Source organism: Neofelis nebulosa, chromosome 7 (assembly GCF_028018385.1).
Source record: "Neofelis nebulosa isolate mNeoNeb1 chromosome 7, mNeoNeb1.pri, whole genome shotgun sequence".
In the NCBI taxonomy this organism is placed as follows: Eukaryota; Metazoa; Chordata; class Mammalia; order Carnivora; family Felidae; genus Neofelis; species Neofelis nebulosa.
This window is the reverse complement of record NC_080788.1, coordinates 59,051,559-59,078,453: the sequence shown is the minus strand read 5'-3', so window position 1 is coordinate 59,078,453 and position 26,895 is coordinate 59,051,559. Positions and strand designations below refer to the sequence as shown.

General features: G+C 38.9%; 1 protein-coding gene across 4 annotated transcripts; it reads left to right on the top strand.

Moving 5' to 3' along the window:
• The first annotated feature begins 7,663 nt into the window (after nucleotides 1-7,663).
• Nucleotides 7,664-26,435, top strand: AFG2B (AFG2 AAA ATPase homolog B). Of its 4 annotated transcripts, none has more exons than XM_058737853.1 (8): nucleotides 7,664-8,838; nucleotides 10,316-10,501; nucleotides 15,414-15,572; nucleotides 18,443-18,652; nucleotides 19,168-19,360; nucleotides 23,214-23,344; nucleotides 24,487-24,612; nucleotides 26,143-26,435. In XM_058737853.1, exons 1-8 carry the CDS (start codon nucleotides 7,744-7,746, stop codon nucleotides 26,308-26,310), a joined length of 2,268 nt encoding a protein of 755 aa, XP_058593836.1. In that variant the 5' UTR covers nucleotides 7,664-7,743; the 3' UTR covers nucleotides 26,311-26,435. The 4 variants fall into 4 exon arrangements, 2 of the variants coding, with proteins under 2 accessions (XP_058593836.1, XP_058593835.1); XM_058737852.1 differs by having other exon boundaries at nucleotides 19,168-19,392; nucleotides 23,210-23,344; XR_009264176.1 differs by lacking the exon at nucleotides 26,143-26,435 and having other exon boundaries at nucleotides 23,210-23,344; nucleotides 24,487-24,609.
• The last annotated feature ends 460 nt before the right edge of the window (nucleotides 26,436-26,895 follow it).

Genomic DNA, 26,895 nt, shown 5'->3' with positions numbered 1-26,895 from the left:
ATGAATGATAGAAATGGAAGAGGGGTAGCCTCAGACAGGAGCAAGAACATCCTTCTTGAAGATTACCCTTGAGGCCTACCTGAGTCTGCCCTGAATAGTGTCTGATGTGTTTGGATAGAACAAAATCTAACATACACAACAAGTCACCAGACTCTGTTCTCTAATTTCAATCAAATTCAATTCAACAAATATTTGCTGAGCACAAATATATTCCAGCACACTACCAGATATTTTTAAAAGTGTACCACAAATATTTTTAAAGTTAGTTTCTATCTTTATGTAACTTATTGTATACTCCGAGTAGTAATAAAGTATCTAGCTAGAAGAGAAGTATGAGTAATAAGTGTTCATCTATTTAGAAAAAATTGGAATGTAAATACCAAAGATATGGTTAAAAAAAAAAAGTAAAACATGCGTACACACACACACACACACACACACACACACACCACAAAAAGCTAGCCTCCTTTTAATTTCTCCAGTGTAGCAATCATGCTCCACCCTCGGGGCAGTGGCATAGCCCTTCCTCTAACTAGCACACCCTGCCTCCTATCCCCAATTCTCCTGCCTGGCTCCTTCTCTTCCTACAGGTTTCAGCTTAAATGTCACTTCCTCAGAGAGACCTTCCCTGCCTCCTATGTGAACTGGCCCTTTTCTGTTTTATTTCTTAACAGCAATTTTCATCACTTTTAATTATCTGGTTTATTCACTTATTGAGTCCTTTAATGTATGACTTCCCCACTAAACTATAAATTTCATGAAGGCAAGAATTACCGTTTTTTTTTTTTAACCATCATACACTAAGACTCTGGGACAGTAAGTGGCACAAAGTAGGTGTTCAATAAATATTTGTTTAATAAATATATGAATATTGTTACTTTCATTAGTTGAATAGTTTGAACTAACATCAAAGAGGATAATTATCATAAAGACTTAACTTGTAAAAAATGATGAAACAAGTAGTTTCTGAAAAATTTGCAAGAAGAGACTTTGCAAATGGTGTTCTGTGAACCATAGTCTGCAGGTCATTTGTAGTCCAGCCAAGATTTCTAATGGCTCTAATCACTTCCTGACTCTGGATCTTGCAAAGAATAATTCTAGCCTTGATATATGAGAAAGACTAAAGATGTCCAATTTTAAAGAACAATTTTAATGATGTCCTATTTTAGAGGATTTTCATTATATACTTTAAAATAAGAAACTCTGGGGGCGCCTGGGTGGCGCAGTCGGTTAAGCGGCCGACTTCAGCCAGGTCACGATCTCGCGGTCCGTGAGTTCGAGCCCCGCGTCGGGCTCTGTGCTGACAGCTCGGAGCCTGGAGCCTGTTTCCAATTCTGTGTCTCCCTCTCTCTCTGCCCCTCCCCCGTTCATGCTCTGTCTCTCTCTGTCCCAAAAATAAATTAAAAACGTTGAAAAAAAAAAATTTAAAAAAAAAAAATAAAAATAAAATAAAATAAGAAACTCTGTTTGGCATATTAAGTATCTGTGGAAATAAGTCATTTGATATACCTACAGGAACATGTTGAGATGAGAGCATTTGCAAATATGCCTTTTCAAGTGTGGTTAAATGATTCTCTATACTTATCGGTTACAGCTCATAATCATTACTACTGCTTAAGTATATTAGGGTTGAATGTAACATGTTCATAATATGAAAATGGAAACATAAGAAAGATTAGCATATGACTAACTTAACCATTTCCTTTAAATTTTTTACAATTATGGTATTTCACATCCTGAAATACATTATTTAATATGTAATATTATTGATGCTGAAGGCATACAATAATGTAGAGTCATTATTCTAAAAAACAAACAGTTCTGGGGCACCTGGGTGGCTCAGTCGGTTAGGGGTCCAACTTTGGCACAGGTTTTTCATGGTTAGTGAGTCTAAGCCCCACGTCAGGCTCTGTGCTGACAGCTCAGAGCCTGGAGCCTGTTTTGGATTCTGTGTCTCTCTGTTTCTGCCCCGCCCCTGCTCGTGCTCTGTCTCTCTCTGTCAAAAATAAATAAACATTAAAGAGAAAGAAGTAAATAATGAACAGGTTCCAACTACTTCTTTTGAATTTTAGACTTATTGCTAATGAAGAATGTTTACAGTTAATTTAATATTAAACAGATTGTAACCTTGAATGTAGCAACTAAAATGAAGAGGAATTATTTGTTAAATGCATCTCTTCAGGGAAATCTCACAAAAGATTTTGTTTAGCAAAGATATTTGAAACAACTCAGAGCTATAATTATTTCTAGGCTATCGCAAGATAAATTCATTTTGTTTGGATTTTGATCCACTAATAAATTTGGATTGGGGAGAGTGTCATTTTGATATTTAATACAACAATTAAATTATAACTTGGAAAGTGAGTTCCAAATGGCCTGAAGCATGTAGAAATTATGTGAAAAATAAGTAACTGTATAGACCAAAGACCCTTTCATACACCTGGGTGTGAGTCTTGGGAAATCTAACAGTCACAGATGAGAATTCCTCAGTATCCACAATCCTATAACCTTTGTGCTTGTTTGGTTTTGAACTCCCTCTAGTGGTTCAACCTTTTGGTGCTTCAATTGGTACTCTTCAGTTCATAGAATCACCAAATTTGGGGTCATATTAAAAACAAATAAGAAAAAAAAATAAAGCAAAAGAACCACACGACTACTATTAGAATAGTTTTCCACAAGGAGAAAACTATGTCACTAATTATTAAAATACTTGTCTTTTATCATTGATAGGATATATGTAAACATTAAGATAGTTGAAATAATAGTGTTGGAAATGGTTTGACCTAAAGGGAAGGGCTACCGTGAATTTCACCGGCTGACTGGAAAAGCTGGTTATAATTCTGCTGAGAGTGTGTGGATAAGGGTCGAAGGTCCAGAAACAGGATTCCTGGATGCTTTTGTTTGCAACCTAAGGTGAGAATGGGAACTTTTGGAGAAGGGTAAAGTAAATATTTTCTGGGCATATGGGTCCTACAAGTCAGAGAACCCAAAGCAACATGTATTTTCCTTTACATCAAATGCAGAAAATTCTAACATTGATTTAACTTTACTTACCTCCCTATGTTGGCTTTGGTTATGCCTCTTAGCTGTAGCATATAAAAACTCTTCATATAACCATATAACCATACTCAAAATATGAGGAGGAAGACTCTTATATTCGTTCCATTAACCTTTCACTTTCTGGACAATTCTGCACTGCAGATATATATAAATCTAGCAACTCTTTTATATGACAGCCCTCACATATTTAAGACAGTTATCATTTTCTCATTAAGTCTTCTCCCCCCGCCTTTTTTTTTTTTTTTTTATCTTCAAAGCTTCTTGGGACCAGAATAAAAGAACATCTGTGATAGAATAACTTGATGGGCATTATATCCACCCCTACAGGGGTCAGTGAAAATACTGGCTTTTTATTTCAGAAAATACAAAACTTTTCTTGACAAGTCTTACTTTGGAGTCTTTGTTCTCCAAACAGGCAATAAGATTAAGAAAAAGAAGAAAATGGTATGTAATGGGTGACTTATCCAGTTCAGAACCTCTCCTAGGTATGCTATTTCCTGATTCCTTTTAAGTTGTTCTAGCACTGGAGCTGGAAACATACAGCAGGAGACCAAATACGTGAATGTGGAATCTAGAAGTCAGTCACAGTGTCTGCCCTGAGGTTTGAGTAGAATAAAGGGAACTGGCATTGGTCTTAAGATCCCAGATCTCACAGTACTTTCTATTGAGAATACATTGCTAGAAAGTCCATAATAGATTATTTGTATTAGCAGAAAGAAACCCACCAGCCCCCAGTGACTTACGCACTCTGTCTGCAATCTCAGTTTTGTAATAAAATAAGTTTGGGGTGCAATGAAGTGGAAAAAATAGAGGTAGAGAGATGTGAGTAAGATAAAAACAAAGCATATTTTCTTGACCTTGAAAGATCTGGAGCCCTTTTTCCTGAGCAGAATTTAAAAGGATAGAAAATGTATTCTAGCTGATACAGAGGAAGAATAATAATCTAGAACAAATACTGCTAATGTCCATACTACCCAAAACAATCTACACATTTAATGCAGTCCCTATCAAAATACCAACAGCACTTTTTCACAGAACTAGAACAATCCTAAAATTTGTATGGAACCACAAAAGACCCTGAATAGCCAAAGCCAAAGAAAAACAAAACTGGAGGTATCACAATTCCAGATTTTAAGTTATACTACAAAGCTGTGGTAATCAAAACAATATGGTACTGGCACAAAAACGGACACATAGATCAATAGAACAGAATAGAAAACCCAGAAACAAATTCATTAATTATATGGTCGATTAATATTCAACAAAGGAGGCAAGAATATGCAATGGGAAATTTTGTCTTCAACAAATTGTGTGGGGGAAAACTGGACAGTTACATGTAAAAGAATGAAACTGGACCAGTTTTTTACACCATACACAAAAATAAACTCCAAATGGATTAAGGACCTAAATGTGAGACCTGAAACCATAAAAATCCTTAAAGAGAGCACAGCCAGTAATTTCTCTGACATTGGCCATAACAACATCTTTCTAGATATGTCTCTAAAGCAAGGGAAACAAAAGCAAAAATAAACTATGTTTGATTGGGACTACATCAAAATAAAAAGCTTCTGCACAGCAAAGGAAACAATCAACAAAACTAAAAGACAACTCTCTACTGAATGGGAAAAGATATTTGCAAATGACATATCCAATAAAGGGTTAGTATCCAAAATATATAAAGAGTTTATACAACTCAACACCAAAAAATAAAAATAAAAAAAAATAAATAATAATAATCCAATTAAAAATGGGCAAAAGACATGAATAAACATTTTATCAAAGAAGACCTATAGATGACGAACCGACACATGAAAAGATGCTCAACATCACTCATCATCAGGGAAATGTAAACCAAAACCACAATGAGATATTACCTCACAACTGTCTGAATGGCTAAAATAAAAAACACAAGAGGGGCGCCTGGGTGGCTCAGTTGGTGAAGCATCCGACTTTGGCTCAGGTCATGATCTCATGGTTATTGGTTCAAGCCCCACATTGGGCTCTGTGCTGACAGCTCAGAGCCTGGGGACTGTTTCAGATTCTGTGTCTCTCTCTCTCTCTCTCTCTCTCTCTCTCTCTCTCTCTCTGTCCCTCCCTTGCTCACACTCTGTCTCTCTCTCTCAAAAATAAACAAATATTGGGGCGCCTGGGTGGCGCAGTCGGTTAAGCGTCCGACTTCAGCCAGGTCACGATCTCGCGGTCTGTGAGTTCGAGCCCCGCGTCGGGCTCTGGGCTGATGGCTCGGAGCCTGGAGCCTGTTTCCGATTCTGTGTCTCCCTCTCTCTCTGCCCCTCCCCCGTTCATGCTCTGTCTCTCTCTGTCCCAAAAAAAAAAAAAAAAAAAAAAAAACGTTGAAAAATAAACAAATATTAAAAATTTTTTAAAAACACAATAAACAACAAGTGTTGGTGAAGATGTGGAGAAAATGGAACCTTCATGCACTGTTGGTGGGAATGTAAACTGGTGCAGCCACTGTGGCGGTTCCTCAAAAAATTAAAAATAGAACTACCCTCTGATTCAGTAATGACTCTACTGGGTATTTACCCAAAGAATATGAAAACACTAATTTGAAAGGATATATGTACCCCCTATGTATACTGAAGCCTTATTTATAATAGCTAAATTATGGAAGCAACCCAAGTGTCCATTGATAAATGGATAAAGAAGATGCGGTACATATGTACAATGGAATATTCAGCCATAAAAAGAATGAAACCCTGCCATTTGCAACAACATGGATGGAGCTAGAGACTATAATGCTAAGCAAGATAAGTCAGAGAAAGACAAATACCATATGATTTCACTCATATTGGAATTTAAGAAACAAATGAACAAAGGGAAAAAAAGACAACCCCCCAAAACAAACTCTTAACTATAGAGAACAAACAGATGGTTATCAGAGGGGAGATGGGTGAGAGGATGGATAAAACAGGTGAAGGAGATTCAAGAGTACACTTATCTTGATAATGATAAGCACTAATATATAGGATTGTTGCATTACTATATTGTACACCTGAAACTAATATAACACTGTTAAATATACTGGAATTAAAATAAATTCTAAAAAAATTTTAAGTTAAAAAAAAAGAGTAATCCCCTATGTGGAAGGGAGAAGAACAGTGGGAAGAGAAGAGCAGGCAGCAGTCTTAATGATGTAGACCACCATCATCTCCAATACAGGCCTTAGTACTGCTGTGCACCAAGAAGACAATAAACACATGAACAGAAGAGTTTATAATTGTTGTCAAAGAACATTCAGAGAAGTGTAAGGAAGGAGCATTCTCTCTCTGCCTTTCAAGATCTTTCTGCTAGACTAAGAATTAAATTTACACAAGACCAATTAAAAAGGGGAGAAAACCCAAAGTTTTATTGTTATGTATGCAGAGACCCAATAATGAAATTGAGACATAAAGAAATGACCAATGCAGGCAGTTTTTATGCTTCTTAGACAAAGAGACAATAAATTTGTGAGGAATTGACAGGATCTAAAAAAATGCTTGGGAGTTGTTTTTGTTTGTTTGTTTGTTTGTTTTATTTATTTTGAAAGAAAGAGATAGAGCATGAGCAGAGGAGGGAGAGAGGGAGGGAGGGACAGAGAGGAGACAGATCCCAAGCAGGCTCCGTGCAGTCAGCACGGAGCCCAATGTGGGGATTGAACTCAAATTGTGAGATCATGCCCTGAGCCAAAACGAAGAGTCTGATGCTTAACTGACTGAGCCATCCAGGCGCCCTGGAAGCTTTAATTAGTAATGAATTCTAAATGGAATTTGGGCTGAGGTAGTAGATTAGTAAAAAAGCAACAAGGTTTATTTCTACAGCTTTCTCAGTTTTTAAGTTCCTACTTCTTACTACCTTTCACATGGGAGGTTTATTTCCTGCTTTCAGGGGTACAGAGGAGAGCCTGAGTGTCCTTGCCCCAAGTAGCTTTAATTCAAAATAATCAGTGTGCCATTGTGGTAGTTTACCCAGCCTGCCCTTGCTCCCTACAGGAGTAAGGAATCTGAACAGAATGTATTGGTGTGCCACAAATAGGTTAGATGGCCTGGTTTTCCTTCTTTTCTCTCTCCTGGGGATTTAAAATGCTACCCTGTGCTTCTCTTTTGCAATCCTGGTGCTTTTCCGTAGGAGGGGCATGCCTGGATCTTCAGAACACGTTAGAATCCACATTCATCAGAGGTGCCAAGTTTTTCTCAGCTACTCTAAGTCACCTTAGATATTAGCACCAGAGCACTCCAAAATATTTTGCCCACCAGGACAGTTGAGGTTTTTTCACAAAATACAGCCTCTAAGATGATAGCCCAAAAGTACTGGTGGTGATGCTCGGCTCTGAGAGCCAGGGAGAGCATGCTATGCAGGGGACTAAGTCACCGGTATATATATATGCTTAATGGCCTACTGAAGCTAGCTTACGCAGCCTCCCAGACACCCATAACTAAAGCCTTTTCCTTAAAGTTCTGGAATGGGCCACTGAGTTTTGTCAAATCCAACACCACAACACCGACAGCCACAGCACAGTCTAAATTCCGATTGGCCCTTTCCGCTTCCGCTCAGGGACTGGCAACTGAGGGCCATCACTACGCATGCGCGTCACCTGTTTCCGGCCGAAGAGCGGGGTGTTCCCGCTTTCCCAGGCCGGGTGGAATTCCTATCCCACTTTCCTCGGCTTGAGTTTCTCTGTGGGCAATGGCTCCGGACTCAGGTCCCCTTCCTGAAGAGCCGCTCTTAAAGGTGCTACCCTTAGACACTAAGGACAGGGGCACTCAGCGCTGTCGCTTGGGCCCGGCCGCCCTCCGCGCCTTGGGCGCGCACTTGGGCTCGGCGGTGAAGATCTCTCTGCCTGACGGCGGCTCCTGCGTCTGCATCGCCTGGCTGCGGCGGGACGGAGCAGACGGCTTTGTGCAATTGGATCCGCAGTGCGCGAGCCCCGGGGCGGCCGTGGAGGCTTCAGTGTTCCGGGGGAATCTCCGCTTAAGCAGCCTCCGCCTGGTGTCCTGCCCGTCGCTGCGGCACCTCAGTGTGTGGCCGGTGTTGCGGGAGGGGGCGGGCGCGCCCGGTGCCTCGAATCCAGCCGCGGTGCTGGAGGTGGCGCAGGAGCTTCTCAGGAACCGACCTGTCTCCCGGGGCCACGTGGTGACCGCTCCGCCGGGCGCCCCGGGTCCCGTAGCCGCGCTGCACATCGTCAGCGGGGCGCCCAGCCCGGATCCGGCCGGGCTAGTCACTCCTCGCACCCGCATCAGTCTCAGCGGGGTGCCTCCGTCGGAAGCGGAGCCGCGGCCCGAGGTGTCCTTGGGGGGCCTTTCGGAGGCGGCCGACTCGCTGCGGGAGCTCCTCAGCCTGCCGCTCCGCTACCCTCGCACCTTGGCGGACCTGGGGCTGGCAGTGCCTCGCGGGGTGCTCCTGGCGGGTCCCCCCGGAGTGGGCAAGACTCAGCTAGTGCGGTCGGTGGTCCGGGAAGCGGGCGCGGAGCTGCTGGCAGTGAGCGCCCCCGCGCTACAGGGCGCCCGGCCCGGGGAGACCGAGGAGAACGTCAGGCAGGTCTTCCGGCGCGCGCGGGAGCTGGCCAGCCGCAGACCCACCCTCCTCTTCCTGGACGAGTTGGACGCTCTGTGTCCCCGGCGGGGCGGCCCACACCGAGCCCCCGAGAGCCGCGTGGTGGCCCAGGTGTTGACGCTGCTAGACGGCATCAGTGGGGACCGCGAGGTGGTGGTCGTGGCATCCACCAACCGGCCGGACGCTCTAGACCCAGCGCTGCGCAGACCGGGGAGATTTGACCGAGAGGTAAATAGGCAGGGCCAGTCAGACATCTGTTCCTGGAACCTCGGCCTCTTCTGGCCTTGATTGGCTTCCCTTAGGCGTTGCCACTTAGGTTGGCAGTCGGTGAGGCTGGAGTGGGGCTTTGTGTGGTGCAGAGAACCTGTTCTCTGTCCTTGTGTGATCTGTGAGCGGGGACCTGTTTTTCCCGAGTCAAATTGAAAAGCAAGGTGGCCTTTAGGGATGAGTTTTGTTGTGCAGGTCCTGAAGATGAGTACCACCAGTAATGTTAATTTTTTAGGGAACTAGTTCAGCCATAAGTGTATTCAACTCTTATGGATTTGGAATGAGAATTAAAATTAGGATAGCTTCAAGAAATGAGTGTGTTGAAATAAAAAGGGAGAAGTCGGGGAAGAACTAAATCAAAGCAGACATTAATTCTTCTGGACTTATTCATTCCTTGTCAGGACACCAGCATCCTGACCCACAAGTGAGAAATCACCCACAATTGCTCCCTGAGTTGCTAGAAAGATTGAGTACTCAAAAGCTGAACTATTTTACAAGCTTTAGTCTCAAATTGATTCCTGATTAAATAGTTTGAATAGTGGTTAATTTAAGTGATATTTGAACTTTGTGTTAGGAATCTAAAGAGACAGATGATAATTGCACACTTTTAGCTTAATCTGTGCAGAACTTGAGCACATTTGTTTCTTTTTTGCATCATCTAGTACTTGTCTCCTGAATAAAATCCATAAGGGCAGGGACCTAGACTATCTGGTTTACTGTCGCACCCCTGGCTGGTAGAACTTGGGAAGTTGTAAAAAATAACAAAATGTTGTTAAATGACATACAGAGGACCTCTGATTTTATGGTGGTGTGAATGCCATAGTCATTCAGTAGGAAACGTATTTTGAATTTTGATCTTTTGCCAGGCTAGCAATATACTGTAAAATGCTCTCTTGTGATGCTGGGCAGCCACGAGATCATGAGGGTAAACAGCTGACATGTTGACAATCGTTTTGTACTCATCCAAACATTCTGTTTTTCACTTTCATACAGCATTCAATAAATTGTATGAGGTACTCAAAACTTTATTGTAAAATAGGTTTTGTGCTAGATGATTTCGCCGAACCACTGGCTGATAATGTAAGTGCTCTGAGCATATTTAAGTAGGCTAGGCTAAGCTGTGATGTTCAGTACGTTAGGTATATTAAATGCATTATCCACTTACTTTAATTCCAACTTACGATGCATTTATTAGGATGTAACCCCATCTTAAGGTGAGGAAGATCTGTATGTAATTTTCATTGTGCAACTATCCAGCCAGTGTTACTCCTCTGGAAAATTAGGATTTTAATATATTCAGAATCTATGGCATCCTTAAGAGTACATAGTTGTAGTTCCAAATTTGCTCAGTAAGTATACACCTTCGAGAGGATATAAATATTATACAATGTTTTAAGCTGTGTAAGCTTTAATTTCTCTTTTTTTGCTTTGCATATAGGTTGTCATTGGGACTCCCACACTTAAACAAAGAAAGGCGATACTCCAGGTGATTACCGCAAAGATGCCCATCTCCAGTCAAGTCGATTTGAGCCTCCTTGCAGAAATGACAGTTGGTTACGTTGGTGCGGACTTGACTGCACTTTGTAGAGAAGCTGCCCTGCACGCTCTCCTTCATAGTAAGAAGGTAGGAAGCACTGATTTATGACTGTGTATGTTGGCCTTTTCATTAATATAGCAAATTAATTTGGGATTAAACAAGTGGTAAGTACATTTTTTTGGAACTTTTGATACCTTCCACAGTTATTTCTTACCTGTATTTCTACATCTCTGCTCCATGGGAATAGCATAAGACTGAAGGTGGGGATAGAGGGCTGAGTCTTCCAGGTCTACCAGGACATTTTCCCTCATTGCCAAAGGAACCGCCTAGTGCAGAAGCCCAGAGCAGCTAGGGAAAAGATAGCGTGGCCCCCAGAAGAATCAAATGTATTTATTTTTAATTTTTGGTTTTATTTATTTTGAAGCAATTTCAGACTTAGAGAAAAGTTGCAAAAACAGTACAAACAATTTCTGTATGTGCTTTACCTGGATTCTCCAAATGTAGCATTTTTCCAGTTTTGCTTTATCCTTCTCTCTTCTGTGTTTTTATATGTATGTACGTACATATATATTTCTCTTCATATATATGTCATATATATGATATATATATGTCTAGTGTGTGTGTGAAACATTTGAGAATGTACTGCAGCCATGATGTCCCTTTAACCTTAAAATCTTAAGTATATATTTTCTAAAAACAAAGACTTGAACCACAGTATAATTATCAACATGAGGAAATTAACACTGACATGATACTTTTGTATAATCTCTGTAGACCTTATCCAAATTTGACTCTATCCTATTAATTTCCTTTCTAGCAGAAATTTAAAAAGGAAAAAAAATAGTAATCCAAGATTACACATTGCATTTAGTTATCCTGATTTCTTAATATTCTTTAACCTAGAACCATTTTTAGTCTTTTATGGCTAACTTATTAAGACTACAGGTTATTTTTTCTATAGAGTATTCCTTGATTTGGGTTTCACTGATGTTTCCTCATGATTGGATTCAGTTTTTGCATTTTTGGCAGAAGGGTCACAGAAATACTGTGTTCCCATTCCATCTGTTTTTTTCCTTATTAATAAATATTTTGTAGGGAAAATAAACTTTTCTTTTCTTTTTTTTTGAAAGTAAACTTTTCTAACCCAGGAGAAGATTGGGCACCTGAAATTTTTCTCTAAACTTGTCTTTGACATTGAAATCCTTAATTCATGACTACTTTTCTTTAAAATATTTAAGATGTTAGCTTTAAATATAATAGTTTTCAACACTATGGATTGAAAAATCTCTTCACTTTGTATGTAATAAGTAGTCATTAATCCCTAAACCCCTTCAGAAAAAAATTAATTTCAGCACCCTGAGGATTCTAGGACAAAGTTTTCGATCTCTATTGTAACTATTATAACATTAAAATTGCCTTTAATCTTGTAATTTTTAAAAACCAGTTTTTAGTTTGTTTAAATTATAAAAGGATGATTTATCTTCCAAGGTTTGGGAAACCTTTTTACCTATATAATTTACATCCTTCCTCATTTCCATTTATTTTTACATGTACTCTGAAGGTGGGAAGGAGTTATGTGAACTTATAAGTTCTCTTCTTCTGGGTTTAGAACCAAAACTGCTTGAAGACTTAATGACGCTTCTCATGCATAGAGGTGTGAGAATATATGCCTTTTGAAGGGAGGATGAGAGCACCAGGGTTTGGGAAGGGAGATTTACATTTAGGATTCCCTCTGCTTTGAAGTTCCAGGTTTGACCTTAAACACCCTGGCTTAGGTGGACCAGCCAGCTGCTACTTCAGGAGGGGCCTTCCCAGGCATAGCTACCACAGGTGATGGCTGAGTTCATAAACAACCAGGGGAAGTGGAAGGAAGAAAGGCAAAAAGGAAGAAGGGACAGAGGCATCTGGGAAGGTACTGGCTTCACCTTTTTCTTCTTTACCCCTCTGGCAGCTGAGGGGCTCCTGCTGCCTCCATCTATACCAGGACAGACAAGGGATGCATTGAAGTTTGTTCAGCTTTTTGTGAAGTAATCCCATTAAAGGGTTTGAAATAGAGTTTAATATATACACACACAGGGGAAAGAATTTTATCTGCCTAAAAGGGTTATTAGAATCAAGTGAGATAATATACATATAAATGATCTTAGTTAGTGTTACTTAAAAATTAGTTAGGGGGTGCCTGGGTGGCTTAGGTCATGATCTCACAGTTCATGGGTTTGAGCCCTGTGTCGGGCTCTGTGCTGACAGCTCAGAGCCTGGAACCTGTTTCAGATTCTGTGTCTCCCTCTCTCTTTGCCCTTCCTCTGTTTGCGTTCTGTGTGTCTTTCTCTCTTTCAAAAATAAATTAACATTAAAAAAATAATTCAGGTACCCAATATCTAATACTCCTAGCCAATTAGGAAAAAAAACTATTAAAAAAATTATTTAATAGTTTTCTTTGTGAGAAATTAAACAAAATAAAAATATTATAAAGAAAGTAAAAATTGCATGAAATCTCACCTCCCAGAGATTCTAATTTTTAGGAACATTGTTCAGAATAGCTTTCTCTCTCTCTCTCTTTCTATATATGTATGTACTTATATAATCTTATATAAATGGGATAGAATAGTTTCTTGTTGAAAATGGGAATTTTTGGGGCGCCTGGGTGGCTCAGTCGGTTAAGCCTCCGACTTCAGCTCAGGTCATGATCTCACGGTCCTTGGGTTCGAGCCCCGCGTCGGGCTCTGTGCTGACAGCTCAGAGCCTGGAGCCTGTTTCAGATTCTGGGTCTCCTTCTCTCTCTGAGCCTCCCCCATTCATGCTCTGTCTCTCTCTGTCTCAGAAATAAATAAATGTTAAAAAAAATTTTTTAAAAAGAAAGAAAATGGGAATTTTTTGACAACTAAGTGTTCAGAATTTGATATGAGGGTAAATCTTAAATATAGTACAGATATTACAAATAGATATTATAAATATAAGCAGTTTTTAACTGTAACAAAAAATCTGTTTCACTAGAATGATCAAGGAAATTGCAAGAAAGATTCTCCACAATGTAATCTTAAAGTGAAGGTGGACTTTCTAAGCATAACATAAAACCTAATGCCAAAAAGGAAATGGTTTACTAATTTGACGATTTGGGGATGGCAAAACAATATATAAACAAAGACAAGACAAAAGACAGACTGGGAAAAAATACTTTGGCCTATGACAAAAAGACCAATTACCTTGATATAGAAAGAATTCTCACAGATCAATAAGACCAACAATCTAAGAGAAAATGGATAATAAAATATGAACAGGTAGGAGACAGTAAAAGGATTACAAGCAGCCAATAAACGTGAAAAATCCTCAACTTTACTTTCTTTAAAAATTAGTCTCTTTCAGTTATTTTTTAACTTTTTATTTTGAAATAATTAAAAACTTTAAGGAAAGTTGCAAAATAGAGAACTCCTGCTAAACCCTCCATCCAAATTCACCAATTTTTAACATTTTGCCAAATTAGCTTTATCATTCTCTCTCTCCTTCTCTGTCTCTAATTGTACATGTGTATACATATTACTTATTTTTTCTGAATCAATTGAGGCTGGGTTGCATGCATCATATCCCATTAGTTATCTATTTCCTAAGAACAAGTATGTCTTTATACGTGACCACAATATGATTATGTATAATCATTATATTCATGAAATTTAACACGGATACAAAACGTTATCAAATCTACAGCCCATATTCTTATTTTGGTAGTTGTTTCAATCATCTTAGCATTTTTTCCCCTCCAGTACAGGATCTTGTTCAGGTTAATATATTGCATTTAGTTTTTAGTTTCTTTTAATCTCCAGTACTCCCTTAGCTTTTTTAAATGACACATTTTACATTGACATTTTAGGTCAGTGATTTTATAAAATGTTTTTCAATTTGGGTTTGTCTAATATTTGTTCATAGTGAGGTTCAGGTTATGCATGCCCATTTGGAATACTCCATAAGTGATAGTGTGTCCTTAGGGTAATACACATGAAGGCACAGGATGTCTGCGTGCCCCTCGTTGGTGTTGTCTCTCATCGGTGATTGAGGTGATTAGCCAGTCCAAGTTTTGTCCAGTTTCTCCACTGTATAGTGGTGTGTTTCCCTTTGTAACTAATAAATCTGTGAAGAGACTCTTTGAGATCGTGCTCCTTGGCATACTTCCCTCCCCTTTTTTGTACCCATAGATGATTCTTGCCCCAACAGCCTTTACTTTAAATGGTTGCAAAATAGCTAACTTTCTAATTCCATCATTCCCTCTACCTCACTCTTGATTGAAGAAATTTAATGAACGCAATAGTGGTTACGATTTCCTCTATCACATTGGCAGAAATTTAAAAGTTTGGTGATCTACAGTGCTGGAGAGGTATGGGAAGAACAGCTTTATATTATTGGACAGCTTTGAGAGCAGTGTGATAATACCTGTCAAAATCATAAATGTGCATACTCTTAAATCCAGTAATTCTACTTGGAGGAAATTATATAAAATACTTGAACATGTGCACAAGCACTTTCAGCTGTAGCTTTGTTTTTAATAACAAAATACTGGAAACAACCTAACATTCAACAGAAAGATGCAGTTGAATTATGGTACACTCATACAATGGTGTCAGAAAGAGTGAGGTTGAACTATATTAATTGATAGAAAAGATTTCTAACATAAGTGGCACAAAAGTGCAGGTTAATTTGTACAGTGGGGTCCCATTTATATATCTGTTTGAAAAGATGTATGTGTCCTTACCGTCATAAAACATACTAGTGGCATACACAGAAAGTGGTTGACTTCCTCTAGAGATGTAGTGGGGAGAGCTGGGAGAGGAGAGGAGACTGTTCATTTTTTTTGTATTGTGTGTGTAGGATTCTTTATAATGATAGCAAAATAGATTTATAAATCAAAAGAAGGTTTAAAAAAAAAAAAAAGAAGAAATTGTGCTCCTGTATCACAAAAAGGCCCTGTAATTTTTGGTCTGATTTTGCTTTTTGGGGCATATTTCTTCAGAACCAGGACAACCCGACTATCGATGAAGCAGACTTCCTTGAAGCTTTTAAAAAGATTCAACCCTCATCCTTTCGAAGTGTCATTGGACTGATGGACATCAAGCCTGTTGGCTGGGAGCAGATTGGTGGCCTCGAAGATGTAAAACTGAAGTTAAAACAGGTGATTGAGAGAGTTTGCTTGCGCCAGTAGAATGGTGGAGTTTAACACTTTTGTGATGAAGACAAACTGCACTTGCTGAAACTAATGCCATCCGAACATCTGAATCCAAGGGTTACTTCTCAGTCCTTGTTTAACTGGGCTTCTATAGGTGTCAGATACCATTCATCATATTTTCCTACCTCACCCTTCTCTTGTTTGTTGTTTTCTTTAAAGACTGTATAATCTAGAGTGGAGTGAGCAGACTTTTTCTGTAGAGGGCCAGAGAGTAAACATTTTAGGTTTGGTGGGCCATACAGTCTTTATTGCAACCACTCAACTCGGTATTCATGGCATGAGAGCAGCCAAAGACAATATGTAATCACTACTTGCATTCTGATGGAACTTTATTTATGGACACTGAAATCATAATTGTCACACGTCACAAAATATTCTTCTGATTTTCTTTTCAAGCATTTAAAAATGTAAGAGTGGTTCTTAGTTTGTGGGTGGTACAAACACAGATTTTTAGTTTACAGGCCCGAGTTTGCCCTGGGACTGATAAAAGCACAAAGTTATAATACACAGTATGGCCTGGGTGGCTACGGTTCTCACAGTGGATGCTAAGGAGCACAACTCTCCAGATCCTCTCACTGGCACTGCAGTTTCAGAAATTAATTTTGTTCATTTACCTTCAGGTGATCCTGCCATAAGGAACTAGATTTCTCTAACCCCATACAAAAGACTGATGTATAAGTGTCACTACAATTTATTCATCATAACTAGAAGCTATGTCTACAGTGAACCCTAGAATCCTTGTGTCCGTGGATCAGTGCATTTATAACATTCCCTAATTTTTTACATGCATTGTCTCATTTAATCTTCACAAAGTGCGTGAGAGATCAGCCACACTTCCTGTTGCGAACACTATTTCTTTAGCTTTGAGATGTTAAGCTTTCTTGCCTTTCTGAACATTCCATTCCTTAATGTTGCCATAAGTGTTAGTACTCCAAGCTCCTAGGAATCCTCTTTTTGCATTCTGTGAGTCCATGATCTCAATATCCAGGGCTTTAGCTGTCCCCTGAAAACTGTTAACTCAAAAATCTTTATATCCAACACAGATAGTTCTTTCGATCATCAGAGCTACTTAGCTGTCTGCCTACCAGGTAACTTCCAGGAATCTCAAACTCAGGACATCCATAGCTGAGCTAATCAACCCACCCTCCACACCTGGATTCTCTACCTCTGTGAATAAAGCCAGCAACCCATCTCCTAAGTCAGAAACCTGTCTTCTAAATGCAGGGGTCGTGCCATACGTGCACGTAAGTTCCCCTTTGGATTTAGAACATAGTCCCTGCAGGGGCGCCTGAGTGGCTCAGTCAGTTAAGCACCTGACTTCAGGCTCAGATCATGATCTCAGGATTCGCAAGTTCAAGCCCCTCATTGGGCTCTGGGCTGACAGCGTGGAGCCTGGAGCCTGGAGCCTCCTCAGGTTCTGTGCCTCCCTCTCTCTCTCTCTACGCCTCCCCAGCTCACATTCTGTCTCCTTCCTCTCTCAGAAATAAATAAAAACATTAAAGAAAAAAAAAAAAAAGAGAGAGAGAGAGAAACATGGTCCCTGCATAAAAGAGTTAATTTTATGTTTCAAATCTATCCCTTCCAGTGCCTGTGACACATCCAGCCTTACTATTTTTGTAGTCAGAATTATTGCAAGAGACTTCTAACTGGTCGCCCTGCTTCTGTTTATTTCTTTCCAGTCCATTCTCCATCCTGCTTCCTCAGTGCTGACTAAAACTTTCAAGGCTTAACACAATCTGACTCCTACTTCCACTTTCATTCCATTACTCCTTGCTTCCCCTATTCTCCTTTCTGTTACTACTTACTGTTGGGATGAATAAGAGTTTCAAGTGTCTCTGTGTGTATTGTTCCTTCCGGTGGAATGCCCTTTTCTGGCCTCATTGTTAGTTTACAAGCCTGCCTCCCCAGCTAAAATCTGAGTTCCCTTGCTACCGGGATCTTATCCTTTTTTAATAGAAAGACAATACATCAGTAGTTAAGAGTTTGCACTTCCTGATTTACATTGCCTGGTGGGGGGGTGGGGGAGGGGGACAGCCTTAGTTCTGCTGCCTCACTAGAAATAAGACCTGGGTGAATTACTTCACTGTTGTAAGTCTGAGCTTCTGCATCTATAAAAGTATGATGACAATAAAACCACATACTCAGAGGTAATGGGGACTTGTTTACTATTTAGTTAACATTTGTAGAATGTTTACTTTGTGAAGGTGTCATTCTAGGTATGGGAATTTAAGTGGTAAACTTTATTTACATTCTAGCAGAGCAGAATGACAAACCCAACATGGAAAAATAATAATTTCAGATAGTGAATGAGTAAGTGCTCCCAAAGTAAAAGATGGGCAGTAGAATAGATTGGCGGGCGGGGATGGGGGTGGGGTCTACTTTAATTAAAGTAGTTAGGGAAGACCTCTCCAAGGAAATGACATTTGAGCTGAGACTGAATGATGAGGGATAGTCACACAGATTTTGAAGGAGTGTTCAGGCAGAGAAAGAATAGCAAACAAAGGCCCTGAGATGGGAACAAACTGTGGTGTTTGGGAAACAGGCTGCATGAGGCCTTGTAATAGGAAGGAGTGGTAGGAAGGAGTTCAGATGTGGCTTTTATTCTAATTCTGATGGGAAGTCACTGTAGGATTTGAAGCAGGAAATGATGTGACCTGACTTAGGTTATAAGATCACTGGTTGCTATGTGGAGAGTAGACTGCATTTCCAGCTCATAACAGGTACCTGAGAATTGTTGAGTGAACACTTGAATTTACTGGATCATATGATGTTTTATCATTATACTAAAACAATTGTCTCTTTTTGTGTACTTACAGAGTATTGAGTGGCCTCTAAAATTCCCTCGGGAATTTGTCAGGATGGGCCTGACACAGCCAAAGGGAGTTCTCCTGTATGGTCCCCCTGGATGTGCTAAAACCACCCTGGTGAGGGCCCTGGCCACAAGCTGTCATTGCTCTTTTGTTTCAGTGAGTGGAGCTGATCTCTTTTCTCCTTTTGTTGGAGATTCAGAAAAAGTCTTGTCTCAGGTTTGTTTGTTTATTTTCTCCCATATAGTTAAGTGTCTTTTTGAATTTTCATGATATGCCCTAAGGATAAACCTTAGTTATTAAAAATATTACTGGCCTTTTTTTCAACTAGAAAAGTTATGTATATTTGTTTATAGAAAATTTAGGAAATATAGGAAAGTGTTAGGTAAGAAATCCTTTGTAATCTCTACCTACTGTTAACGTTTTGGTGAATTTCCTTTATTTTTTTGCTTTTGTTTTAAACTTGAGGGCAGATTATATCTTTATCATGATTTTTTAAAATCATCATTTTTAAAACTCCATAGTATTAAATGTTTTGAAAATGTGATTTTTAACCTGTACATAATACTCCATTCTTTCTTGTTCTATTTATTCATTCCCCAATTCTTAAACATGTAGCATCTTTCTCTTCTTTTTACATTTTAAAAATTATAAGTAGTAATACATAAAGCATATACTCACTTGAATACTGAGTAATGTATAGCTTTTCAATAATTTTATTTTCCCAACAAAAGGTATTTCGACAAGCAAGAGCAAATACTCCAGCAATTGTGTTTTTGGATGAAATTGATTCAATCTTGGGCTCTCGATCCATCAGCAAAACAGAATGTAATGTTCAAGAGCGTGTTCTTTCTGTTCTCCTGAATGAATTAGATGGTGTAGGACTGAAGACTACAGAGAGAAGAGGAAGTAAATCAGATCAACAGGGTAAATACAAGGAGCTGAGAAAAAACGAAGAGGTATTTATTAGCCAGAATATACAAAACCCAGGCCAATATTAAATACAGTGCATATACACTAGCTTTCCCTATGTGGATTCATCTCATAAAAGGAATTATGTAATTTCAGTTTGGCTGGATGTTTACAGAGCTGCTAAAAATTGTGATTTGGCTAGAAAAGATGAGGTAAATTTTATAAGTTATCTTAAATATATATGGATGTGAATTTTATTTTTCCTGAGATTTAGAAACCTAACGTTACATATTGCATAGAAAAGGGGTTTATTCTTATTTTTATATCCTGAAGAACCAGTGTTCATCCCTTTCTAAAAGTTTTTATATGAAACAAAACAAAACATTGTTATTACCAATGATCTTAGTAATTCACAACTTCCGATTTTCTTGAGGAATGGGTTTCCCTGCTTATAATGAAATTAAAATGACCTTCAGAAGCCCCTTCTTCCCTTTCTGAGTCTCTTCCTAGATAGAGTTTGATACCCTTAAATTACCCAACAGATCCGTTTTCTTTTATTCTTTCCTTGTTTTTACTTGTTTCCCAGGTGAAAAATCATTCCACGGAAGAGTCTTATAGCTCTTGAGAAATATATGACACTAGAATCTGAAGGGACCCATGAGATTTTCTAATCAAATTTTCTTGTAACACAGGAATTCCTTCTACAGCATCTGACAGGTGTTCACTCACCTCTGCTAAAATTTTGCAGATACAGGGAATTCACTACTTTGAGAGATCACATTAATGGTGAACTACTCTGATTATTCAGTTCAATTAAAAAGAAAAAAATGTTTTAATTCCAGTGTAGTTAACATATAGTGTTATACTAGTTTCAGGTATACAATTTGGTGATTCAACAATTCCATGTATTACTCAGTGCTCATCACGATTACTCTTTAATCCCCATCACCTATTTTACCACCCACCCTGCCTCCTCCCCTCCCCTCTGTTTTCTATAGTTAAGAGTCTGTTTTTTGGTTTGTTTCTCTCTTTTTTTTTTTTTACCTGTGTCCATTTGTTTTGTTTCTTAAATTCCATGCATGAGTGAGATCATATGGTATTTGTCTTTCTCTGGCTTATTTCACTTAGCATTATACTCTCTAGAGTATTCATGTTGTTGCAAATGGCAGGACTTCATTCTTTTTTATGGCTGAATAATATTCCATTGTATATATACCATATCTTTATCCATTCATCTGTCAGTGGATACTTGGGCAGCTTCTGTAATTTGGCTATTGTATGATGCTACAGTAGGGGTGCCTGGGTGGCTCAGTAGGTTAAGTGTCCAACTTTTTTTTTTTTAATTTTTGTTAAGGTTATTAATTTTTGAGAGAGAGAGAGAGAGAGCACGCGCACACGAGTGGGGGAGGGGCAGAGAGAGGGAGACACAGAATCTGAAGCAGGCTCCAGGCTCTGAGCTGTCAGCACAGAGCTCTGCGCAGGGCTCGAACTCACGGACCATGAGATCATGACCTGAGCCGAAGTCGGACGCTCAATCGACTGAGCCACCCAGGCACCCCAAGTGTCCAATGTTGGCTCAGGTTGTGATCTCATGGTTTGTGGGTTCCAGCCCAGTGTCGGGCTCTGTGCTGACAGCTCAGAGCCTAGAGCCTGCTTCAGATTCTGTGTCTCCTTCTCCCTCTGCTTCTTCCCCACTTGTGCTTTGTCTCTGAAAGCTTGTTTCCCTTGCCTCAGGAGACAAGAAAAATGTCGTTACGGCTGATGCAGAGAAATTACTGCCTGTGCTCTTTAAGGATTTTTATGGTTTCAGGTCTCACAATTAAGTCCTTAATTCATTTTGAGTTTATTTTTCTGTATGGTGTAAGAAAATAGTCCAGTTTCATTCTTTTGCATGTAGCTGTCCAGTTTTCCCAACACCATTTGTTGAAGAGACTGTCTTTTTCCCATTGCATATTCTTGCCTCCTTTGTTGAGGCAAAGGCACCATATAATTGTGAATTTGTTTCTGGGCTTTCTATTCTGTTTTATTGATCTATGTGTCTATTTTTGTGCCAATACCATCAGTACCATACTGTTTAGATTACTACAGCTTTGTAGTGTAACTTGAAATCTGGGATGATGATGCTTCCACCTTTGTTTTTCTTTTTCAAGGTTACTTTGGGGTCTTTTGTAGTCCCATACAAATTTTAGCATTCTTGTTCTAGTTTTATGGCAAGTGCTGTTGGTATTTTGATAGAGATTGCATTAAATCTGTAGATTGCTGGGTAGTATAGACATTTTAACAATGTTTGTTCTTCCAATCCATGAGCATGGGATGTCTTTTCATTCTTCAATTTCTTTCATCAGTGTTTTATAATTTTCAGAGTACACAGGGCTTTCACCTCCTTTGTTAAGTTTAATTCCTCGGTATTTTATTATTTTTGGTGCAGTTGTAAATGGGATTGTTTTTTAAATTTCTCTTTCTGCTGTTTCATTATTAGTGTATAGAAATGCAATGGATTTCTGTACATTGAGTATCCTGCAACCTTACTGCATTCATTTATCAGTTCTAGCAGTCTTTCGGCAGAGTCTTTTGGATTTTCTTAATATAGTATCATGTCATCTGCAAATAGTGAAAGTTTTACTTCCTCCTTGCCATTTTTGGTGCCTTTGTTTCTTTTTGTTGTCTGATTGCTGTGATTAGGACTTTTAGTCCAGTGTTGAATAAAAGTAGTTGAGAGTGGACATCTCTGTCCTGTTCTTGAGACCTTAGGGGAAAGCTCTCAGTTTTTTTTTTATCACTGAGTATGATGTTAGCTGTGGGTTTTTCATATATGGACTTTATTATGTTGGGGTGTGTTCCCTCTAAACCTATTTTGTTGAGGGTTTTTATCATGAATGGATGTTGTACTTTGTCAGTTGCTTTTTGTGCATCTATTGAGAGGATCATATGGTTCTTGTCCTTTCTCTATTGATGTATCACATTGATTGATCTGAGAATATTGAACCACCCTTGCATCCCAGGAATAAATCCCACTTGATCGTAGTGAATGATTTTTTTTAATATATTGTTGGATTCAGTTTGCTAATATTTTGTTGAGGATTTTTGCATTCATGTACATCAGAGATACTGGCCTTTAGTTCTCTTTTATTGTGGTATCTTTATCTGGTTTTGGTATCAGGGTAATGCTGGCCTCAAAGAATGAATTTGGAAGTTTTCCTTCTTCTTCTATTTTATGGAATAGTTTGAGAAGAACAGGTATTAACTCTTCTTTAAATGTTTGGTAGAATTCCCCTTTGAAGCCATCAGGTCCTGGACTTTTTGAACTCTCAACAAACAATTTTGAATGCTTAGCATTCAATTTGAATGCAAGGCCTTGCCCTGACTGCTTTTCGGTATTTCTTACCTTCATCTAGGATTTACCCATCTGCGGCTTATGTTGTCATATTTCTGCCTCTGGAAAGAAAAATAAATAAAAAGTAAAGTAAATCTCCATCTTCCAGGACATTAGAGCCAGGGTGTTTCATAGCCATACATCTCTACCTGTTAGTCATATGCTTTGTCTTTTCAAGTCATCTACCATTCACTGGGGCTCAGGTACATTCAGTAGGTGTTCTCTGCTGTGGTGTAGGCTTTCCATTGGTTCTCACATGGAGAGATGTCCCCCAGATTTGGCCAGTTCTTTCACCACACACAGAAAGTAGTTCTTTGGTTAATAATTTGTATTTGCATACCTTGAGATCAAGAAGGGGGTATAAGCGTTCCCGTCCCAAGAAAAGGATATGCTTATTTAAAAATAAATGGACCCTTCTTATCTATATTTCTTAAAAATGTAATAATGAACAACTTACTGACATTACTTTTGTGTTGTGTATTTTCCCTCAGTTAGAGTTGCAAGAAGTTTTTAATAGAAATGTCATGATTGTTGCTGCAACAAATAGACCTGATGTATTAGATGATGCCTTATTACGACCTGGAAGATTAGATAAGATTATTTATATTCCACCTCCAGATGAAGAGGTAACTGTACATGTTTTACTCTATGTTAGGATTCTTTTTTTTTTTTTTTTTTTTTCAACATGAACGGGGGAGGGGCAGAGAGAGAGGGAGACACAGAATCAGAAACAGGCTCCAGGCTCCGAGCCATCAGCCCAGAGCCTGACGCGGGGCTCGAACTCACGGAGGGCGAGATCATGACCTGAGCTGAAGTCGGACGCTTAACCGACTGCGCCACCCAGGCGCCCCTATGTTAGGATTCTTAATACATCAGTGTTGGAGCTGTAAGGAGCCTGGCAGCATTGAATCCCAAACTGGATATATGTGTACCTGGTGTGTGTCTTACACTGGGCTCTGCATTCTTCCTCGCCTGGTGGCCCTTCATAAAGTCATAATTTTGATCTGCTTTTGCTGGATACTCTGGGCATATTTTCAGAGAAACATAAGCCTAAAAGTTAAAAGTAGTTGCCTTATTTCATTATTGTGGCAGACTCAAAATATCGAGCTTATTAGGTATACTCAACATTATTTTACAACTAGAATGGAGGAATCCTAAAATGTCTGGAGAATATTTGTATCTGTATCCTTATTTTACAGTGGGAAAATCTGCTGTTAGAGTGATTACACAATGTATCCATAGTCAAAGAATCAGTAAATCTTTTGCCCTTAACATCCACAGCCACCGATAGGGAGAGACTAATGACAAAGAATGAATTTTTTCCTCCCTTCCTAAAAAAATAAATAAATAAATAAATAAATAAATAAATAAATAAATATTTAAATGTCTGTTTATTTTTAAATTATGTCTGGATAAGTCATGTGTTTCCTTCTTAATCCATGTCTGATAACACTATTTGTACCCAAAAGAGGGGATTCATCATGTCTCTTAAAGAAATATATCTACAATCAGCTATTTTAAAAATGATTATAAAAGTATTAGAAATTTTTCATGTCATTATTTTTACCACTGTCATATGAGCCATTGATGAGGTACTCTTTCTTAACTCTTCAGAAGTGATTCTTTCTTATTGTTTAATCATTAAAGTATACATAACACTTTCTCTGTAGTATGACAGGAAACACTCCCTTGAAATATTTTAATCTAGCTTTGTGTCACACATAAATGTTATAAGATTATAAACATATTACTTTTAATTTTGTTCCAGGGCAGGCTTTCTATTTTGAAAGTCTATACCAAAAACATGCCAATGGGACCCGATGTTTCCTTAGAAAACCTAGCAGCAGAAACCTGTTTTTTCTCTGGTGCTGATCTTGGAAACCTTTGCAAAGAAGTAAGTTAATTAGTGAAGGAACATATGGTTGAGAACATTTCTTCATTTATTCAGATCTTCATTCACTTGGTAGCATTTACTGAAAGACTGCTATGTGGTGGGCACTGTGGAAGGTGAAACAGATGTGGCCACTGCCCTTCCCTTCCAGAGCTTACAGGTGCATGGCAAGTTGCAGAGAGGCAAATTGTAGTACTCAGTTGGCAACTGAAAATATGTGGTGAATCAGGAAATTCAGGGTGCTGTGGGACTGAACCAGACTTGGGGGCATCAGAGAAGGCTCTCTTGTGTAAACTGAGATTGGAAGGATGGTGAGACCATTGACCAGGCTAAGGGAGGGGAGAAAATGTGCGGACGACTGGAGTAAGAGATAACATGCCTTTATTGAGGAGATGGACAATGGCCAGATCACACAGGTCCTTGTAAGCCACTTTAAGGGATTTAGACTTTATTTTGAGAGCAAAAGAAGCCATCGTAGGTGTTTCCTTTTCCATAACCTTTTATTAAATATACTGTTCAGGAAAATGCACAGACCATAAGGATATGGTTCACTGAATTAACATAAAATGAACACACTGTGTAACTACCAAGAAAGAGAACATTATCAATACCCCAGAAGCTTCGCTTGGGGCTTTCTCAATCTCTCTCCCAAAAGGGAAGTACTCTTCTGACTTCCAGCACTGGAGATTAGTCTGCATATTTTTGAACTTTGTAAAAATAGGACCATACTGTACACTTTTATGTCTGCTTCTTTAACTCAGGATTATGTTTGTGAAATTCATCTGTGATTTTGTGCATAACAGTAGTTTGTGCATGCCCATCACTTTATGGTTTATGAATATAGTGTGTTCATTCTTTTGAATGTTTGGGTTACGACTTTTTTTTTATAAATTGTGCTGCTATGAACAATCTTGTGTATGTGTCTGTATATACTTATAGAGAGAATTGCTATGTTATAGAGTATGTGTTTGACCTTTTCCTTTATGATCAGTGCTGTGTCCTATTTAAAAACTCCTACTCTGGGGTACCTGGGTGGCTCAATCAGTTAAACATCTGACTCTTGATTTTGGCTCAGGTCATGATCTCGTGGTTCGTGAGTTTGAGCCCCGCATCAGCTCTGCACTGACAGTGTGGAGCCTGCTTGGGATTCTCTGTCTCCCTCTCTCTCCCTACCCCACTCATGTGCACATACTGTCTCTCAAAATAAATAAACTTTAAAAAAAAAAAACAAACTACTCTGAGGTCAGGGAGATAGTCTCTCATCTGTAAATATTTTTATGGGCTCATAGTGTATATATTATTATTACAACTTGCATTTTCTTTTTTCCCATTTAAGGCTAGAGTTTAATGTAGAAGAAATGATGATCTATTGAGACAACTTTTAAACACCGTATTTAACTTTTTAATATTTGGTCATGAGTATTGGAATTCTGAGAAGTGGGACTGAGGTTTTTACACTTAGGTTTTGAAGTATTGCCATAAATTGTAAAAAATGAAGCACATTAATTACTTCCTATTGTTTGTCTCTTATAGGCTGCCTTGCTGGCTCTGCAAGAAAATGGACTAGACGCAACCACAGTGAAACAAGAGCACTTTCTGAAATCACTGAAGTCTATAAAACCGTCCTTAAGTCACGCGGACTTGACTTTATATGAAAACTTATTTCAGGAACAAGGATTATCTAACTTAGAGGATTTTTAAAAATTACGTTACATCCCTGCTCAAGGATTAATTGGACTGTGAACTTGCTCTATGATTTGCAACTTCGCATTTTTAGAGTTTGTGTGTATCATTTCCTGTAAATAAAAGGGATAAGCACCTGATAAGCTAAAGTTCATCTTATTTCTAAAAAGTATATGAAAATACCATAATTTGGGAAGAGAGTATATGTATGTTGATTTTTGTAATGGGGATGGTGGATGCTTTTGTTTGGGGTTGGTTTTTTTTTTTTTAAGTTTTATTTATTTTTGAGAGAGAGAGAGAGTGAGTGAGCAGGGGAGGCGTAAAGAGAAAGGAAGACAGAGGATCCCAAGCAGGCTCCATCTGCCAGTGCAGAGCCCAACCTAGGGCTCAAACTCACAAACACTTAGATCGTGACCTAAGCCAAAATCAGGAGTCAGATCTCAACCAACTGAGCCACCCAAGCACCCCGGGTTGGTTGCTTATAGGAAAGTTGCAAGAATTGTACCAAGAACTCTTATGTTCTCTTAAACCAGATTCACCAATTTTTAACATTTTGCCGTATTTACTTTCTCCTTTTTTATATATACATAAACACAGTATTTT

What these genes read in the sequence shown, in the direction of transcription:
- AFG2B (XM_058737852.1), top strand. Translation starts at nt 7,744, where the DNA reads ATGGCTCCGGACTCAGGTCCCCTTCCTGAAGAGCCGCTCTTAAAGGTG. An exon ending in CGGGGAGATTTGACCGAGAG is followed by an intron (nt 8,839 to 10,315) that starts GTAAATAGGCAG and finishes CTTTGCATATAG; the next exon opens with GTTGTCATTGGGACTCCCAC. An exon ending in TAAAACTGAAGTTAAAACAG is followed by an intron (nt 15,573 to 18,442) that starts GTGATTGAGAGA and finishes GTGTACTTACAG; the next exon opens with AGTATTGAGTGGCCTCTAAA.